Source organism: Babylonia areolata, chromosome 27 (genome assembly GCF_041734735.1).
Source record: "Babylonia areolata isolate BAREFJ2019XMU chromosome 27, ASM4173473v1, whole genome shotgun sequence".
Lineage (NCBI taxonomy): Eukaryota > Metazoa > Mollusca > Gastropoda > Neogastropoda > Buccinidae > Babylonia > Babylonia areolata.
The window spans coordinates 1,580,587-1,600,769 of NC_134902.1; the positions used below are offsets into that span (position 1 = coordinate 1,580,587).

Sequence of the window (20,183 nt, forward strand, 5' to 3'; positions counted from 1 at the left end):
AGTTTACCACGGACACACACACACACACACACACACACACACACACACACACACATACACACACACACACACACAAACAACCGAACACCGGGTTAAAACATACTCACTTTGTTAACACAAGTGAGTCAAAAAATCAATTAAAAAATCTATCTTTTTTTTTTCTTTTTCCATAGATATATGTTGAATCACTTAGCTATACCATGACCCTCTGGTACAGACTTCAACAGGGGTCTGATTCCTGTCCTGTGATAAATAATTGTCGGCCCAAGGGAGAAATAGAAAGTAGCCTTGGCTAGTTGGGTCCCTTAGTATATTATCTCCCTTTTGATACCTGGTGTGTGTGTGTTTTGTGGTGGTGAGTGCAGGAATTGATATCAGTGACGTTTAGCATGAAATTTCTCAGTTTGTCAACACGTGTGTGGTATGTGTGTTGTACAGAAACGTGGGGGCAGTGTTGGTGTGAACAGGAGTTAAAATCAGTGATATTTAGCATAAAAAAATGTTTCAATTTGTCAACATGTAGGTGTTGTGCAGAGATGTGGGGGTAGAGGTAAGAGCAGGAATTAAAATCAGTGATGTTTGGCATGAAATGTGTGGAAGTGTGTGGTGTTGTGCAGAGACGTGGGGGTGGAGGTGAGTGCAGGAATTAAAATCAATGGTGTTTGGCATGAAATGTGTGGACGTGTGTGATGTTGTGCAGAGATGTGGGGGCAGTGGTGAGTTACCGGGTGGTGAGTGAGGGCGGGGAGGAGGGTGTGGTGAGGGTGGACAAGAAGGGACAGCTGGTGACCGGCCCCATCCCCGGCACGGCCGTCGTTCACGTCACGGCTCAGGAGGACTTTGGCGTCAACCAGACCCTGGTGCTGCTGGTCAAGGTGGGTCACCCCTCTGTGCTGTTCTTTCCTCTCCTAGTGTGGTGGTGCACAGCATAGTGTGGAGTTAGACAGGGTTCATGCACAGCTGTTCTTTCCTCTCCTAGTGTGGTGGTGCACAGCATAGTGTGGAGTTAGACAGGGTTCATGCATACCTGTTCTTTCCTCTCCTCGTGTGGTGCACAGCATAGTGTGGAGTTAGACAGGGTTCATGCACAGCTGTTCTTTCCACTCCTAGTGTCGTGGTGCACAGCATAGTGTGGAGTTAGACAGGGTTCATGCACAGCTGTTCTTTCCTCTCCTAGTGTGGTGGTGCACAGCATAGTGTGGAGTTAGACAGGGTTCATGCACAGCTGTTCTTTCCTCTCCTAGTGTGGTGGTGCACAGCATAGTGTGGAGTTAGACAGGGTTCATGCATACCTGTTCTTTCCTCTCCTCGTGTGGTGCACAGCATAGTGTGGAGTTAGACAGGGTTCATGCACAGCTGTTCTTTCCACTCCTAGTGTCGTGGTGCACAGCATAGTGTGGAGTTAGACAGGGTTCATGCACAGCTGTTCTTTCCACTCCTAGTGTCGTGGTGAACAGCATAGTGTGGAGTTAGACAGGGTTCATGCATACCTGTTCTTTCCTCTCCTCGTGTGGTGCACAGCATAGTGTGGAGTTAGACAGGGTTCATGCATACCTGTTCTTTCCTCTCCTAGTGTCGTGGTGCACAGCATAGTGTGGAGTTAGACAGGGTTCATGCACAGCTGTTCTTTCCTCTCCTCATGTGGTGCACAGCATAGTGTGGAGTTAGACAGGGTTCATGCATACCTGTTCTTTCCTCTCCTAGTGTCGTGGTGCACAGGATAGTGTGGAGTTAGACAGGGTTCATGCACAGCTGTTCTTTCCACTCCTAGTGTCGTGGTGCACAGCATAGTGTGGAGTTAGACAGGGTTCATGCGTACCTGTTCTTTCCTCTCCTAGTGTGGTGGTGCACAGGATAGTGTGGAGTTAGACAGGGTTCATGCACAGCTGTTCTTTCCTCTCCTAGTGTCGTGGTGCACAGGATAGTGTGGAGTTAGACAGGGTTCATGCATACCTGTTCTTTCCTCTCCTAGTGTCGTGGTGCACAGCATAGTGTGGAGTTAGACAGGGTTCATGCACAGCTGTTCTTTCCTCTCCTAGTGTCGTGGTGCACAGCATAGTGTGGAGTTAGACAGGGTTCATGCACAGTCATTGGAAAATTGAGAGAACCAGGCCAGGAAAAGTGAGAGAACCGTTTCCAGGGCAGGAAAAGTGAGAGAACCGTTTCCAGGGCAGGAAAAGTGAGAGAACTGTTTCCAGGGCAGGAAAAGTGAGAGAACCAGGGCAGGAAAAGTGAGAGAACCGTTTCCAGGGCAGGAAAGTGAGAGAACCAGGCCAGGAGAAGTGAGAGAACCGTTTCCAGGGCAGGAGAAGTGAGAGAACCGTTTCCAGGGCAGGAAAAGTGAGAGAACCGTTTCCAGGGCAGGAAAAGTGAGAGAACCATTTCCAGGGCAGGAAAAGTGAGAGAACCGTTTCCAGGGCAGGAAAAGTGAGAGAACCGTTTCCAGGGCAGGAAAAGTGAGAGAACCGTTTCCAGGGCAGGAGAAGTGAGAGAACCGTTTCCAGGGCAGGAGAAGTGAGAGAACCGTTTCCAGGGCAGGAGAAGTGAGAGAACCAGGGCAGGAAAAGTGAGAGAACCGTTTCCAGGGCAGGAAAAGTCTTTGGGAAAAACATGTTTTGTCCTTCAGGTTGTGGAAAAGTCTTGGAGTTTAAATAAAACTCCTGACCAGTACGAATTTACAAAGAACTTGATGCATTTAAAATATAAAAAAAGAAAAGAAAAAAGAATTAGGTGGACATTGAACAATGATATCCACCAATCTCTTTCATCAGCGGTTTATAGGCACATGTTTTTAATCAGTTTGGCATGGAAAATTTGTAGTCTGGTCTGGAAAAAGAACAGATGTTGTTTGTTTTTTTTTTGGTGGGTCACATCTGTAATCTTCCAACTGATGCATATACTTTTGAAAATTATTTTTCTATTTATTTTTTACATTTGACAATCTACAAACCATTACACTGCTTTGAGTATATTTTGTCTCTTCTGCACATGGGTGTGATTATGTTTGAGTGTATATTATGTGAAGATTTGTTCTCAGCCTGTGACACAGGAGTCACAGGAAACTGACAGCTGTTAGAAACCAGTTACGTGACTGACTTTGGTGTGGTGTTTCAGTTAGACAGATCACTGTTTCTGCACTCATGGGTTGCAGTCACTGTTTTCACTCAGATGTATGCATGTGGGCTTGTAAGACTTTTTTACCCTGCCATGCATGCAGTCGTACTTGGTATTCTTGGGTATGCCTGCTGGGAACATTCTTGTTTCCATAACCCACTAAATGCTGACAAGGATCAGGAGATCTTTCACATGCATTTTTGATCTTTTGCTTGCATATATATGAAAAGGTTCAGGCACTTGCAGGCCTGCACATCTGTTGACCTGGGAAATCGGAAAAAAATCTCCGCCCTAGACCCACTAGGGATTTGAAACCAAGACACTCAGATTGAAAGTCCAGTACAGGTACTTCAACCACTTGGCTGTTGGGTTTGTCCTTTTTTGGCTGACTGTCAGTGAGTGATGACTACCTGTACAGGTGAAGCCAGTGTCCTACCTGATGCTGAACCTGGACACAGCCCTGAAGACGAGTGGCGCCGTGTTACCTGTCTGTCAGTGATTGTTACCTGTCTGATGACTGTACCTGTACAGGTGAAGCCAGTGTCCTACCTGATGCTGAACCTGGACACAGCCATGAAGACGAGCGGCGCCGTGTTACCTGCGGTACCTGTGGGGACCACCCTGCACTTCTCTGTCACCTACCATGACGACGTGGGGGAGACTTTCTTCGCCACTAACGTCCAGCTGGGCATCCGTTGCAGCAGGTGGGGTGTGTGTGTGTTTGTGTGTGTGTGCAGGTAACAACAGTGTGTGTGTGTGTGTGTGTTCCGGTAACAACAGAGTGTGTGGGTGTGAAGATTTTGGAAATGATTTGTCAGCCTGGGGAAAATGTCAGTTTTCTTTGGGTGGAGCTGGTGTGTGGATGGGCAGTTTCTGTGATGGAAAGACCTGTCAGTGTGACTGCCACATGTCAGTTGTTGCCAGGTTACTGTGGGTCGTGCTGACTTTCTGTTGGAGAGTGTGTTGGTTGGGTCACTTGTACACAGCGACTTTTTGTGCTGTGTGCATCAGTTTGAGACACTGTCCATTCGTTTTGAAATAGCCCACAAACTGGCCAAGTTTTGATACAGTTGTTCTTTTTTTGTTGTTGTTGTTGAGGTGAGGTGTATGATTTCCATACATGTTGTTGGAGTGAGGTGTATGATTTCCATACATGTTGTTGGAGTGAGGTGTATGATTTCCATACATGTTGTTGAAGTGAGGTGTATGATTTCCATACATGTTGTTGAAGTGAGGTGTGTGATTTGCAGGTATGACCTGCTCCACATGTCGAGCGGAGCCACCAACAGTTCCCTGGTGGTGCGTGCGGCCGAGGTGGGACGGACCACGCTGAAGGTCAGTTACCTGCAGTTCAGACTGTCAGGAATCGGCACAAGTATTCACTGGCGTCATTCCTTCTGATCGGGGTCCCTTCCAAGTCTGCCTTTCACTTCTTCTAATCTCTGTTCACTTCCAAGTCTGCCTTTCACTTCTAATCTCTGTTCACTTCCAAGTCTGCCTTTCACTTCTTCTAATCTCTGTTCACTTCCAAGTCTGCCTTTCACTTCTTCTAATCTCTGTTCACTTCCAAGTCTGCCTTTCACTTCTTCTAATCTCTGTTCACTTCCAAGTCTGCCTTTCACTTCTAATCTCTGTTCACTTCCAAGTCTGCCTTTCACTTCTAATCTCTGTTCACTTCCAAGTCTGCCTTTCACTTCTTCTGATCTCTGTTCACTTCCAAGTCTGCCTTTCACTTCTAATCTCTGTTCACTTCCAAGTCTGCCTTTCACTTCTTCTAATCTCTTTTCACTTCCAAGTCTGCCTTTCACTTCTTCTAATCTCTGTTCACTTCCAACTCTGCCTTTCACTTCTAATCTCTGTTCACTTCCAAGTCTGCCTTTCACTTCTAATCTCTGTTCACTTCCAAGTCTGCCTTTCACTTCTAATCTCTGTTCACTTCCAGGTCTGCCTTTCACTTCTAATCTCTGTTCACTTCCAGGTCTGCCTTTCACTTCTAATCTCTGTTCACTTCCAAGTCTGCCTTTCACTTCTTCTAATCTCTGTTCACTTCCAAGTCTGCCTTTCACTTCTAATCTCTGTTCACTTCCAAGTCTGCCTTTCACTTCTTCTAATCTCTGTTCACTTCCAGGTCTGCCTTTCACTTCTTCTAATCTCTGTTCACTTCCAAGTCTGCCTTTCACTTCTAATCTCTATTCACTTCCAAGTCTGCCTTTCACTTCTAATCTCTTTTCACTTCCAGGTCTGCCTTTCACTTCTAATCTCTGTTCACTTCCAGGTCTGCCTTTCACTTCTAATCTCTGTTCACTTCCAAGTCTGCCTTTCACTTCTTCTAATCTCTGTTCACTTCCAAGTCTGCCTTTCACTTCTAATCTCTGTTCACTTCCAAGTCTGCCTTTCACTTCTTCTAATCTCTGTTCACTTCCAGGTCTGCCTTTCACTTCTTCTAATCTCTGTTCACTTCCAGGTCTGCCTTTCACTTCTTCTAATCTCTGTTCACTTCCAAGTCTGCCTTTTACTTCTAATCTCTGTTCACTTCCAGGTCTGCCTTTCACTTCTAATCTCTGTTCACTTCCAAGTCTGCCTTTCACTTCTAATCTCTGTTCACTTCCAAGTCTGCCTTTCACTTCTAATCTCTGTTCACTTCCAAGTCTGCCTTTCACTTCTGATCTCTGTTCACTTCCAAGTCTGCCTTTCACTTTTAATCTTGTTCACTTTGAACTCTGCTTTTCCGTTACCCAGCTTGATGCTTGTCATTTGTTTAGAACCCCGGCATTCTCTGCAGAAAAATGTGTGGTGGGATTATCTTTTGTCTTTCCTTTTCTTCTCCCCCTCCCCTCACCACACCCCTCCCCTCCCTGCCCACCATGTTTTAGGCACAGTATAATACTTGTTTTTACTGCTTTAAGACACAGAACTTTTTATCAGGAAATGACACGGAATAAAGTAAGTACTGTTGATATTGTCTGTAAAATGTTACACATCCATAAGGTGAATCCTGTGAGAGAAGGACAATTGAAAATGGTGTTACTTAGATAATGATGGGAAATCACTCAAAAACCCTATTACATCTGAAAAAGAAAAGAGCTGTGTTTATTCTGTTGACCTGTGTGTCAGGTGTGTGGAAAGGGCTATGTACTGTTGACCTGTGTGTCAGGTGTGTGGAAAGGGCTGTGTACTGTTGACCTGTGTGTCAGGTGTGTGGAAAGGGCTGTGTACTGTTGACCTGTGTCAGGTGTGTGGAAAGGGGTGTGTACTGTTGACCTGTGTGTCAGGTGTGTAGAAAGGGCTGTGTACTGTTGACCTGTGTGTCAGGTGTGTGGAAAGGACTGTGTACTGTTGACCTGTGTGTCAGGTGTGTAGAAAGGGCTGTGTACTGTTGAGCTGTGTGTCAGGTGTGTGGAAAGGGCTGTGTTCTGTTGACCTGTGTGTCAGGTGTGTGGAAAGGGCTGTGTACTGTTGACCTGTGTGTCAGGTGTGTGGAAAGGGCTGTGTACTGTTGACCTGTGTGTCAGGTGTGTGGAAAGGGCTATGTACTGTTGACCTGTGTGTCAGGTGTGTGGAAAGGGCTATGTACTGTTGACCTGTGTGTCAGGTGTGTGGAAAGGGCTGTGTTCTGTTGACCTATGTGTCAGGTGTGTGGAAAGGGCTGTGTACTGTTGACCTGTGTGTCAGGTGTGTGGAAAGGGCTGTGTACTGTTGACCTGTGTGTCAGGTGTGTGGAAAGGGCTGTGTACTGTTGACGTGTGTGTCAGGTGTGTGGAAAGGGTTGTGTACTGTTGACGTGTGTGTCAGGTGTGTGGAAAGGGCTGTGTACTGTTGACCTGTGTGTCAGGTGTGTGGAAAGGGTTGTGTACTGTTGACCTGTGTCAGGTGTGTGGAAAGGGGTGTGTACTGTTGACCTGTGTCAGGTGTGTGGAAAGGGGTGTGTACTGTTGACCTGTGTGTCAGGTGTGTGGAAAGGGCTGTGTACTGTTGACGTGTGTGTCAGGTGTGTGGAAAGGACTGTGTACTGTTGACCTGTGTGTCAGGTGTGTGGAAAGGGCTGTGTACTGTTGACCTGTGTCAGGTGTGTGGAAAGGGCTGTGTATTGTTGACCTGTGTGTCAGGTGTGTGGAAAGGACTGTGTACTGTTGACCTGTGTCAGGTGTGTGGAAAGGGCTGTGTATTGTTGACCTGTGTGTCAGGTGTGTGGAAAGGGCTGTGTACTGTTGACCTGTGTCAGGTGTGTGGAAAGGGCTGTGTATTGTTGACCTGTGTGTCAGGTGTGTGGAAAGGGCTGTGTACTGTGTGTCAGGTGTGTGGAAAGGACTGTGTACTGTTGACCTGTGTGTCAGGTGTGTGGAAAGGACTGTGTACTGTTGACCTGTGTGTCAGGTGTGTGGAAAGGACTGTGTACTGTTGACCTGTGTGTCAGGTGTGTGGAAAGGGCTGTGTACTGTTGACCTGTGTCAGGTGTGTGGAAAGGGCTGTGTACTGTTGACCTGTGTGTCAGGTGTGTGGAAAGGGCTGTGTACTGTTGACCTGTGTGTCAGGTGTGTGGAAAGGGCTGTGTACTGTTGACCTGTGTCAGGTGTGTGGAAAGGGCTGTGTACTGTTGACCTGTGTGTCAGGTGTGTGGAAAGGACTGTGTACTGTTGACCTGTGTCAGGTGTGTGGAAAGGGCTGTGTACTGTTGACCTGTGTGTCAGGTGTGTGGAAAGGGCTGTGTACTGTTGACCTGTGTCAGGTGTGTGGAAAGGGCTGTGTATTGTTGACCTGTGTGTCAGGTGTGTAGAAAGGGCTGTGTACTGTGTGTCAGGTGTGTGGAAAGGACTGTGTACTGTTGACCTGTGTGTCAGGTGTGTGGAAAGGACTGTGTACTGTTGACCTGTGTGTCAGGTGTGTGGAAAGGACTGTGTACTGTTGACCTGTGTGTCAGGTGTGTGGAAAGGGCTGTGTACTGTTGACCTGTGTCAGGTGTGTGGAAAGGGCTGTGTACTGTTGACCTGTGTGTCAGGTGTGTGGAAAGGGCTGTGTACTGTTGACCTGTGTGTCAGGTGTGTGGAAAGGGCTGTGTACTGTTGACCTGTGTGTCAGGTGTGTGGAAAGGGCTGTGTACTGTTGACCTGTGTGTCAGGTGTGTGGAAAGGGCTGTGTACTGTTGACCTGTGTCAGGTGTGTGGAAAGGGCTGTGTACTGTGTGTCAGGTGTGTGGAAAGGACTGTGTACTGTTGACCTGTGTGTCAGGTGTATGGAAAGGGCTGTGTTCTGTTGACCTGTGTGTCAGGTGTATGGAAAGGGCTGTGTACTGTTGACCTGTGTGTCAGGTGTGTGGAAAGGGCTGTGTACTGTGTGTCAGGTGTGTGGAAAGGGCTGTGTACTGTGTACCTGTGTGTCAGGTGTGTGGAAAGGGGTGTGTACTGTTGACGTGTGTCAGGTGTGGGACAAGAGGAACCCCTGGGTGGCAGACTACATCAGCATACCTGTCCAGCCGGCCATCACCCCGCCCCACGCTGTGCTGGCTCTGGGGTCTGTCCTGTGTTTCTCCTCGCCCCTCGTCACTGACAAAGGTAGGTCACCGTCCAGGTGGCTTGATGTGTGCTTCCCTGTAGACTGCTGGCAGACAGAGGGGTGTGGTGTGGGGGGGGCACTCTTGGTGAGCACTGTGGGAGTCGTGTCACTGAAGCAGTGCAGAGGATGGGGCAGCAAAGAAGAAAAAAAAATCCTGTTGTTTCCAGCATCCGGAAAAAATTACTGTGACATGATGACAGGTGTGACATAACTGTACACTGTGATGACAGGTGTGACATGATGACAGGTGAGACATAACTGTACACTGTGATGACAGGTGTGACATGATGACAGGTGTGACATAACTGTACACTGTGATGACAGGTGTGACATGATGACAGGTGTGACATAACTGTACACTGTGATGACAGGTGTGACATGATGACAGGTGAGACATAACTGTACACTGTGGTGACAGGTGTGACATGACAGGTGAGACATAACTGTACACTGTGGTGACAGGTGTGACATGATGACAGGTGTGACATAACTGTACACTGTGGTGACAGGTGTGACATGATGACAGGTGTGACATAACTGTACACTGTGATGACAGGTGTGACATGATGACAGGTGAGACATAACTGTACACTGTGGTGACAGGTGTGACATGATGACAGGTGTGACATGATGACAGGTGAGACATAACGATCCACTGTGATGACAGGTGTGACGTGATGACAGGTGTGACATGATGACAGGTGTGACATAATGATCCACTGTGATGACAGGTGTGACATAACTGTACACTGTGGTGACAGGTGTGACATGATGACAGGTGAGACATAACTGTACACTGTGATGACAGTTGTGACATGATGACAGGTGTGACATAACTGTACACTGTGGTGACAGGTGTGACATGATGACAGGTGAGACATAACTGTACACTGTGATGACAGGTGTGACATGATGACAAGTGAGACATAACGATCCACTGTGATGACAGGTGATACATGATGACAGGTGAGACATAACGATCCACTGTGATGACAGGTGTGACATGATGACAGGTGAGACATAACTGTACACTGTGGTGACAGGTGTGACATGATGACAGGTGTGACATGATGACAGGTGTGACATAACTGTACACTGTGGTGACAGGTGTGACATGATGACAGGTGAGACATAACTGTACACTGTGATGACAGTTGTGACATGATGACAGGTGAGACATAACTGTACACTGTGGTGACAGGTGTGACATGATGACAGGTGAGACATAACGATCCACTGTGATGACAGGTGTGACATGATGACAGGTGTGACATGATGACAGGTGAGACATAACGATCCACTGTGATGACAGGTGTGACATGATGACAGGTGTGACATAATGATCCACTGTGATGACAGGTGAGACATAACGATCCACTGTGATGACAGGTGAGACATGATGACAGGTGAGACATAACGATCCACTGTGATGACAGGTGAAACAGGTGTGTGGCACAGCAGCAGCAGCAGTGTACAGGTGGACAGACAGACAGGTGTGGGCAGGGCCGTGTCCGTGGGTCACTCTGTGCTGGCCTACACTGTGTCCCCTGACGTGGTCACCAACACTGAGGTAAGTGTTGACGGCAGGGAGGGGGGGGGGGATTGTTGAGGTGTGTGTGATGGCAGAGGGGGGGATTGTTGAGGTGTGTGTGATGGCAGGGGGGGGGGGGGGATTGTTGAGGTGCGTGTGATGGCAGAGGGGGTGGGGATTGTTGAGGTGTGTGTGATGGCAGGGAGGGGGGGGGGGATTATTGAGGTGTGTGTGATGGCAGGGAGAGGGGGGGGATTGTTGAGGTGTGTGTGATGGCAGGGAGGGGGGGGGATTATTGAGGTGTGTGTGATGGCAGGGAGGGGGGGGGGGGTTGTTGAGGAAAGTGATTGTTGATGACAGGTGACGTCATGATATAGGAAAGTGATTGTTGATGACAGGTGAGGTCATGATATAGGACAGTGATTGTTGATGACAGGTGAAGAAAGTGATTGTTGATGACAGGTGACAGTGGTACCTGTGGAGAGAATGGAGGTGAGACCTGTAGTGAAATACCTGACCACCAACCCGGACACCTCCCAGTTCATACCGGTCACCTTCACTTCACCTGCTGCCCTGACAGGTGAGACACTGCTGACCTGTCTGTTGGTGTGTGCTGCTGTGTCACTCCTCTTGTCTTCTGGCCTGTGTCAGGGTCAGCAGTCTGTCATCTGTCACCTTCACTTCACCTGCTGCCCTGACAGGTGAGACACTGCTGACCTGTCTGTTGGTGTGTACTGCTGTGTCACTCCTCTTGTCTTCTGGCCTGTGTCAGGGTCAGCAGTCTGTCATCTGTCACCTTCACTTCACCTGCTGCCCTGACAGGTGAGACACTGCTGACCTGTCTGTTGGTGTGTGCTGCTGTGTCACTCCTCTTGTCTTCTGGCCTGTGTCAGGGTCAGCAGGTTGTCATCCGTCACCTTCACAAAACATCAGAGAGACAGGTGTATGATAACACCTGGGTGGTTGCCTGCATTGCTGAAGGCTGGTGCTGTAATGCTTGACAAAGGAATGATGTTGATGATGATGGATGTATTTATTTCACGCAGAGACAGCTCACAGTGTTCAGAAAGGGGAAGAGTTGTTTTGGACAGAGGTGTTTGGTCAGATGTGAAAGACCTATGTAGTGAGTGATTGCTGGTCAGTGTCATTCCAGTTGATATATAATGTAGCACTGACCTCTAATAGGACAGCGTGGAACTTTTTATTATATCTATTTTATTTATGTTTATATTATATAGTTATTTTTGTTCTGTACAGGAGTAGTTTTGAGCAAGTAGCCATTGTTTTTCAAGATGATTGGAAGTATGATCAACTTTCCTTTTTTGATGTTTGGTAGCACTGGGTCCATTGAAAGTTTGTTGTGAATGAGTGATCAGTTGGTGCTGACTTGTTCCTTTCTTTCCTGTGTGTTGTGAATGAGTGATCAGTTGTTGCTGACTTGTTCCTTTCTTTCCAGTGTGTTGTGAATGAGTGATCAGTTGTTGCTGACTTGTTCCTTTCTTTCCTGTGTGTTGTGAATGAGTGATCAGTTGTTGCTGACTTGTTCCTTTCTTTGCAGTGTGTTGTGAATGAGTGATCAGTTGTTGCTGACTTGTTCCTTTCTTTCCAGTGTGTTGTGAATGAGTGATCAGTTGTTGCTGACTTGTTCCTTTCTTTGCAGTGTGTTGTGAATGAGTGATGAGTTGTTGCTGACTTGTTCCTTTCTTTCCTGTGTCTTGTGAATGAGTGATCAGTTGGTGCTGACTTGTTCCTTTCTTTCCTGTGTGTTGTGAATGAGTGATCAGTTGCTGACTTGTTCCTTTCTTTCCAGTGTGTTGTGAATGAGTGATCAGTTGGTGCTGACTTGTTCCTTTCTTTGCAGTGTGTTGTGAATGAGTGATCAGTTGGTGCTGACTTGTTCCTTTCTTTCCAGTGTGTTGTGAATGAGTGATCAGTTGGTGCTGACTTGTTCCTTTCTTTGCAGTGTCTTGTGAATGAGTGATCAGTTGGTGCTGACTTGTTCCTTTCTTTCCAGTGTGTTGTGCATGGAATGTCGATGTTCCAGGCACTAACTGCACTGCCCCGGCGGAACAGAGGAAGGGGGGCTACAAATCTCCCATCATCCCCTTCTCCTGCACCCTGCAACTGACCAATCATCAGGCAGACGTCAGTGTCAGCGACATCTTTTCTGCACACCCCGTGTTCGACGCCGTGTCCGGTAGGTTTAAGGCGTGTCTGTGTGGTTTGTGTGGAATAGGATTTTCTGTGAAAGGTACAGGAGCCACTTCATTTTACATTTTTTTTAGCTGTCCCATCATCTGCACCGCTTCAGTGGCTTCTTCTTCTTCTTCTTCTGCGTTCGTGGGCTGTGACTCCCATGTTCACTCGTATGTACACGAGTGGGCTTTTACGTGTATGACCGTTTGTACCCCCGCCATGTAGGCAGCCATACTCCGTTTTCGGGGGTGTGCATGCTGGGTATGTTCTTGTTTCTATAACCCACCGAACGCTGACATGGATTATGGGATCTTTAACGTGCATATTTGATCTTATGCTTGCATATACACATTTGCACAACAGGCTGCCTACCTGGGTACAGCCGACTGACGGCTGCCACTGGGTGCTCATCATTCGTTTCCTGTGTCATTCAATCAGATTTCAGGCACGCACAATTACACACTCGGGCAGACATGTAACATTTTATGTATATGACCGTTTTGTTTATTTACCCCGCCATGTAGGCAGCCATACTCCGTTTTCGGGGGTGTGTATGCTGGCTATGTTGTTTCCATAACTCACCGAACGCTGACATGGATTACAGGATTTTTAACGTGCGCATTTGATCTTCTGTGTGCATGTACACACTTTATCTTTGTACATCCTTTAACCCAGAGGTTGAAAGCGGGGAAAAAATTGTAGAGAACCTTGTTTCTTCCCTTTCAGCATGTTAATGTCATCTGCAAATCAAACAGGTGGTAAAAAATGTCAGTATAATCTCATTGATCAAATTCATGTTGGATGGGTAAGAAAACCACACACGATTTAGGCTGAAATGTATGTAAAGCAAACAATCACTTTCTGCAACAAGTAAATTCAGTGCACTCACAATCATTCACAGCAGGTGTTGGTGTAGTGCAGGTGCAGCAGTAATTCCCATGGAGTGTGATGACGTGTGTGTGTGTTGTCCAGGTGAGCAGGGCTGCTGGGTGGAGTCAGTGGCCTCCACCCCCACCCTGCAGCAGGTGTCCACCCTGCAGTCCTCCATCACCCTCACCACCTCCCTGCCCCGCCTGGACGGCCAGCCAGAGGTCACCTCCGACCTCCTGACCCTTGACCTCCTCCCCGCCTTCCATGTGTACAACACGGAGCTGCACCTGTCGACTAGGTCGCCCCTGGGGTCCGTGCGTGTGGCCACGCTGCCCAAAGTCATGCAGAACATACAGGTACCCAGATGTGGTGTGGTGTGGTGTGGTGTGGTGTCTGTGCGTGTGGCCACGCTGCCCAAAGTCATGCAGAACATACAGGTACCCAGGTGTTGTGGTGTGGTGTTGTGTGGGGTCCGTGCGTGTGGCCACACTGCCCAAAGTCATGCAGAACATACAGGTGATGTGGTGTGGTGTGGTGTGGTGTGGTGTGGTGTGGTGTCTGTGCGTGTGGCCACGCTGCCCAAAGTCATGCAGAACATACAGGTACCCAGGTGTGGTGTGGTGTGGTGTGGTGTGGTGTCTGTGCGTGTGGCCACGCTGCCCAAAGTCATGCAGAACATACAGGTGATGTGGTGTGGTGTGGTGTGGTGTGGTGTGGTGTGGTGTGGGGTCTGTGCGTGTGGCCATGCTGCCCAAAGTCATGCAGAACATACAGGTGATGTGGTGTGGTGTGGTGTGGTGTGGTGTCTGTGCGTGTGGCCACGCTGCCCAAAGTCATGCAGAACATACAGGTGATGTGGTGTGGTGTGGTGTGGTGTGGTGTCTGTGCGTGTGGCCACACTGCCCAAAGTCATGCAGAACATACAGGTACCCAGGTGTTGTGGTGTGGTGTGGTGTGGTGTCTGTGCGTGTGGCCACGCTGCCCAAAGTCATGCAGAACATACAGGTACCCAGGTGTGGTGTGGTGTGGTGTGGTGTGGTGTCCGTGCGTGTGGCCACACTGCCCAAAGTCATGCAGAACATACAGGTACCCAGGTGTTGTGGTGTGGTGTGGTGTGGTGTGGTGTGGGGTCTGTGCGTGTGGCCATGCTGCCCAAAGTCATGCAGAACATACAGGTGATGTGGTGTGGTGTGGTGTCTGTGCGTGTGGCCACGCTGCCCAAAGTCATGCAGAACATACAGGTACCCAGGTGTGGTGTGGTGTGGTGTGGTGTGGTGTGGTGTCTGTGCGTGTGGCCACGCTGCCCAAAGTCATGCAGAACATACAGGTACCCAGGTGTGGTGTGGTGTGGTGTGGTGTGGTGTGGTGTCTGTGCGTGTGGCCACGCTGCCCAAAGTCATGCAGAACATACAGGTACCCAGGTGTGGTGTGGTGTGGTGTGGTGTCTGTGCGTGTGGCCACGCTGCCCAAAGTCATGCAGAACATACAGGTACCCAGGTGTGGTGTGGTGTGGTGTGGTGTCTGTGTGTGTGGCCACGCTGCCCAAAGTCATGCAGAACATACAGGTACCCAGGTGTGGTGTGGTGTGGTGTGGTGTCTGTGCGTGTGGCCACGCTGCCCAAAGTCATGCAGAACATACAGGTACCCAGGTGTGGTGTGGTGTGGTGTGGTGTCTGTGCGTGTGGCCACGCTGCCCAAAGTCATGCAGAACATACAGGTACCCAGGTGTGGTGTGGTGTGGTGTGGTGTCTGTGCGTGTGGCCACGCTGCCCAAAGCCATGCAGAACATACAGGTACCCAGGTGTGGTGTGGTGTGGTGTGGTGTCTGTGCGTGTGGCCACGCTGCCCAAAGTCATGCAGAACATACAGGTACCCAGGTGTGGTGTGGTGTGGTGTGGTGTCTGTGCGTGTGGCCACGCTGCCCAAAGTCATGCAGAACATACAGGTACCCAGGTGTTGTGGTGTGGTGTGGTGTGGGGTCTGTGCGTGTGGCCACGCTGCCCAAAGTCATGCAGAACATACAGGTGATGTGGTGTGGTGTGGTGTGGTGTGGTGTGGTGTGGGGTCTGTGCGTGTGGCCACACTGCCCAAAGTCATGCAGAACATACAGGTGATGTGGTGTGGTGTGGTGTGGTGTGGTGTGGGGTCTGTGCGTGTGGCCACACTGCCCAAAGTCATGCAGAACATACAGGTACCCAGGTGGTGTGGTGTGGTGTGGTGTGGGGTCTGTGCGTGTGGCCATGCTGCCCAAAGTCATGCAGAACATACAGGTGACGTGGTGTTGGTGTGGTGTGGTGTGGTGTGGTAACATACTGACCGTGCCCCACATTTGAGACCCTCCCGTTCCTCCCTGCTTTCTGTTCTCCCTGCACGCTGCGCTGGTTGCGGCGAATTGCTGTCAAAAGAGGGCGCTAGTCAGGGATGCAAAGGGGAGGTAACCTACTTCAGGAGGTTATCGGCCGTAGCTACTTTCGTTTTCTCGGTGTAGGCGGATTGTAGTTTGCACAGGACAGGAATCAGACCCCTGCAAAGTCTGCACTAGTGGGTCACGGTAGGTATGTTACATAAATGTAATTTTAGGAAGAAAATTTTCTTTTGCTGATGTGGTTCACAGTCGGAGTGTTCCTACCAAATTCAAACTGTTCCTACCCAATGTCCTGATCGTTCCTACAAACACTTGACAGGGGTTGGCATCTCTGTTTATATGATTATGAAAAATAACATCATAAAACAAAATAATCTGTTGTAGTTACTGTTATGTTTCTTCACACAGGTGACGTCCAGTGACCCCACACTGGTGGAGGTGATGACCCCAGAAACTGACCCCCAGTCGGGCGCCGTGGTTCTTTACCCTGTGCGACTGCGCGACTCGCTGACCCTGTGGGAGAAAGAGCAGCTGGACCTGCATGTGGAGCTGGCCAATCAGAGGACAGGACAGAAACAGCGCGTCCCTGTCTCCATCAAGCTGATTGGACAGAAGCCTGACATCCCTCGTAAGATGGGAGGAGGGATTGTGTGATGGTCTGGTTGGATGTGTGGTGTGGGTGTGTGTGTGTGTGGTGTATGTGTGTGTGTGTTGTGTTTGTGTGTGGGTGGGTGGGTGTGTGTGATGTGTGTGTGGTGTGGGTATGTGGTGTGTGTGTGTGGTGTGGGTATGTGGTGTGTGTGTGTGTGCATGGCCTTAGTGGTTGGCGAGGCTCAAAGCACCATAATTTGACTTTGATTTGATTTGTGTGTGTATGATAAGAGAGAACTGTGATGTTGGAGTGTAGAAGTGATGTCTGTACCCCAGGTCTAGGGCAGTATAGAGTGATGTCTGTACCCCAGGTCTAGGACAGTATAGAGTGATGTCTGTACCCCAGGTCTAGGACAGTATAGAGTGATGTCTGTACCCCAGGTCTAGGACAGTATAGAGTGATGTTGGAGTGTAGAAGTGATGTCTGTACCCCAGGTCTAGGGCAGTATAGAGTGATGTCTGTACCCCAGGTCTAGGGCAGTATAGAGTGATGTCTGTACCCCAGGTCTAGGACAGTATAGAGTGATGTCTGTACCCCAGGTCTAGGGCAGTATAGAGTGATGTCTGTACCCCAGGTCTAGGGCAGTATAGAGTGATGTCTGTACCCCAGGTCTAGGGCAGTATAGAGTGATGTCTGTACCCCAGGTCTAGGACAGTATAGAGTGATGTCTGTACCCCAGGTATAGGACAGTATAGAGTGATGTCTGTACCCCAGGTCTAGGACTGTAGAAGTGATGTCTGTACCCCAGGTCTAGGGCAGTATAGAGTGATGTGTGTACCCCAGGTCTAGGACTGTAGAAGTGATGTCTGTACCCCAGGTCTAGGACAGTATAGAGTGATGTGTGTACCCCAGGTCTAGGGCAGTATAGAGTGATGTCTGTACCCCAGGTCTAGGACAGTATAGAGTGATGTGTGTACCCCAGGTCTAGGGCAGTATAGGGTGATGTGTGTACCCCAGGTCTAGGACTGTAGAAGTGATGTCTGTACCCCAGGTCTAGGGCAGTATAGAGTGATGTGTGTACCCCAGGTCTAGGGCAGTATAGAGTGATGTCTGTACCCCAGGTCTAGGACAGTATAGAGTGATGTGTGTACCCCAGGTCTAGGACAGTATAGAGTGATGTCTGTACCCCAGGTCTAGGGCAGTATAGAGTGATGTGTGTACCCCAGGTCTAGGACAGTACAGAGTGATGTCTGTACCCCAGGTCTAGGACAGTATAGAGTGATGTGTGTACCCCAGGTCTAGGGCACTATAGAGTGATGTCTGTACCCCAGGTCTAGGGCAGTATAGAGTGATGTCTGTACCCCAGGTCTAGGGCAGTATAGAGTGATGTCTGTACCCCAGGTCTAGGGCAGTATAGAGTGATGTCTGTACCCCAGGTCTAGGGCAGTATAGAGTGATGTCTGTACCCCAGGTCTAGGGCAGTATAGAGTGATGTCTGTACCCCAGGTCTAGGGCAGTATAGAGTGATGTGTGTACCCCAGGTCTAGGCCAGTACCGTCAGGACGTGGGCTGGGGATACCTGCTACGCTCCACACTACACAACTACCAGTCCTGGTTCGTCCTTCTCCTCATCATCCTCGTCACTGGGGCCGCCGTGCTTGTGGGTGAGTCAGGGATGTGGGTCAGTGTGTTGGTTGAGTGGGTCAGTCAGTGATCAGTGTGGGTTGGTTGTGTGGGTCAGTCAGTGATCAGTGTGGGTCAGTGTGTTGGTTGTGTGGGTCAGTCAGTGATGTGGGTCAGTCAGTCAGTGTGGGTCAGTGTGTTGGTTGTGTGGGTCAGTCAGTGGTCTGTTGGTCTGTGTGGGTCAGTGTGTTGGTTGTGTGGGTCAGTCAGTGGTCTGTGTGGGTCAGTGTGTTGGTTGTGTGGGTCAGTCAGTGATCAGTGTGGGTCAGTGTGTTGGTTGTGTGGGTCAGTCAGTGGTCTGTGTGGTTCAGTGTGTTGATTGTGTGGGTCAGTCAGTGATCAGTGTGGGTCATTGTGTTGGTTGTGTGGGTCAGTCAGTGGTCTGTGTGGGTCAGTGTGTTGGTTGTGTGGGTCAGTCAGTGATCAGTGTGGGTCATTGTGTTGGTTGTGTGGGTCAGTCAGTGGTCTGTGTGGGTCATTGTGTTGGTTGTGTGGGTCAGTCAGTGATGTGGGTCAGTGTGTTGGTTGTGTGGGTCAGTCAGTGATCAGTGTGGGTCAGTCAGTGGTCAGTGTGGGTCAGTCAGTGATCAGTGTGGGTCAGTGTGTTGGTTGTGTGGGTCAGTCAGTGGTCAGTGTGGGTCAGTGTTGGTTGTGTGGGTCAGTCAGTGATCCGTGTGGGTCAGTCAGTCAGTGTGGGTCAGTCAGGGGTCAGTCAGTGATCCGTGTGGGGTGGTCAGTGTGGGTTAGTCAGGGGTCAGTCAGTGATCAGTGTGGGTCAGTCAGTGATCAGTGTGGGTCAGTCAGTGATGCGGGTCAGTGATCAGTGTGGGTCAGTCAGTGATCAGTGTGGGTCAGTCAGTGGTCAGTGTGGGTCAGTCAGCTGTGCTGGTTGTGGTGGTAGTGAAGACAGTTGTCAGTGGAATGGGTTTAATGTTTGGTCATGACACACAAGTGTTTATTTTCCACTTCCTACTTCATGACCTTTTGCAGCTCTCCTCTGTTGCTTTTAAGGCACTGGTAGTGTGTCCATCTACCCCGAAAACAGAGTATGGCTGCCTTACAGCTCTCCTCTGTTGCTTTTAAGACACTGGTAGTGTGTCCATCTACCCCGAAAACAGAGTATGGCTGCCTTACAGCTCTCCTCTGTTGCTTTTAAGGCACTGGTAGTGTGTCCATCTACCCCGAAAACAGAGTATGGCTGCCTTACAGCTCTCCTCTGTTGCTTTTAAGACACTGGTAGTGTGTCCATCTACCTCGAAAACAGAGTATGGCTGCCTTACAGCTCTCCTCTGTTGCTTTTAAGACACTGGTAGTGTGTCCATCTACCCCGAAAACAGAGTATGGCTGCCTTACAGCTCTCCTCTGTTGCTTTTAAGACACTGGTAGTGTGTCCATCTACCCCGAAAACAGAGTATGGCTGCCTATATGGCGGGTAAAAATGGTCATACACATAAAAGCCCACTTGTGTGCATTGTGAACGTTGGAGTTGCAGCCACAAAGGAAGAAGTAGTGTCCACCTGGCTGTATCTGATCTATTTCCACTGCTTCACACGATGACAGATGTGATATAGGAATGTACTGTGTGTTATGATGATGATGACATGTTGGAGAACTCGTCAGGCTAGCAGCTGTGTTGATATGATAGGTGTGATATTCTGTGTATCCTGGTGATCATGTGTGTAACAACTGCTCAGGTTATCATGCTGTGTTTGTACAATAACAGATGAGATATTCTGTGTATCCTGGAGATCATGTGTGTAACAATTGCTCAGGTTATCATGCTGTGTTTGTACAATAACAGATGAGATATTCTGTGTATCCTGGAGATCATGTGTGTAACAATTGCTCAGGTTATCATGCTGTGTTTGTACAATAACAGGTGAGATATACCACCGGTGCGTATCATTATGATTATGATGGTAATAGATGTGATATACCATGTGTTAAGATCATGATATGTGTGATGATGTGTATGAAGATGACCATGATGAAGATGACCATGATGTGTGACGACTGTGCAGGTTACCACGCTGTGGTGGGGTCTCGCTACAAAGCGTCGGCCACGTCCAACGTGTTCCTGAACCAGAGCTCTGCCTCCACCTCCCCCTCCCCTCACCACTTCCTCCAGCCCCCCACCTCTCCTGGTTAGTGCTGATGTTGATGATAGTGATACATTATATAGTGCTGTCAGACATGACACAGTCCTGGTCAGTGTTGATGTTGATGATAGTGATACATTATATAGTGCTGTCAGACATGACACAGTCCTGGTCAGTGTTGAT

At 49.0% G+C, this 20,183-nt stretch overlaps 1 protein-coding gene across 1 annotated transcript in view; it reads left to right on the forward strand.

The window, feature by feature from the left end:
• The window catches only part of LOC143301243 (nuclear pore membrane glycoprotein 210-like), an 86,186-nt gene that overhangs the window by 63,225 nt on the left and 2,778 nt on the right, over positions 1-20,183 (forward strand). Inside the window, exons 35-45 of the mRNA XM_076615380.1 lie at positions 701-875; positions 3,646-3,818; positions 4,365-4,449; positions 8,531-8,663; positions 10,101-10,234; positions 10,658-10,775; positions 12,240-12,392; positions 13,364-13,617; positions 16,035-16,254; positions 17,760-17,882; positions 19,923-20,045. Coding sequence (XP_076471495.1) covers positions 701-875; positions 3,646-3,818; positions 4,365-4,449; positions 8,531-8,663; positions 10,101-10,234; positions 10,658-10,775; positions 12,240-12,392; positions 13,364-13,617; positions 16,035-16,254; positions 17,760-17,882; positions 19,923-20,045 — 1,691 coding nt within the window. The remainder of the gene's footprint in view (positions 1-700; positions 876-3,645; positions 3,819-4,364; positions 4,450-8,530; positions 8,664-10,100; positions 10,235-10,657; positions 10,776-12,239; positions 12,393-13,363; positions 13,618-16,034; positions 16,255-17,759; positions 17,883-19,922; positions 20,046-20,183) is intronic.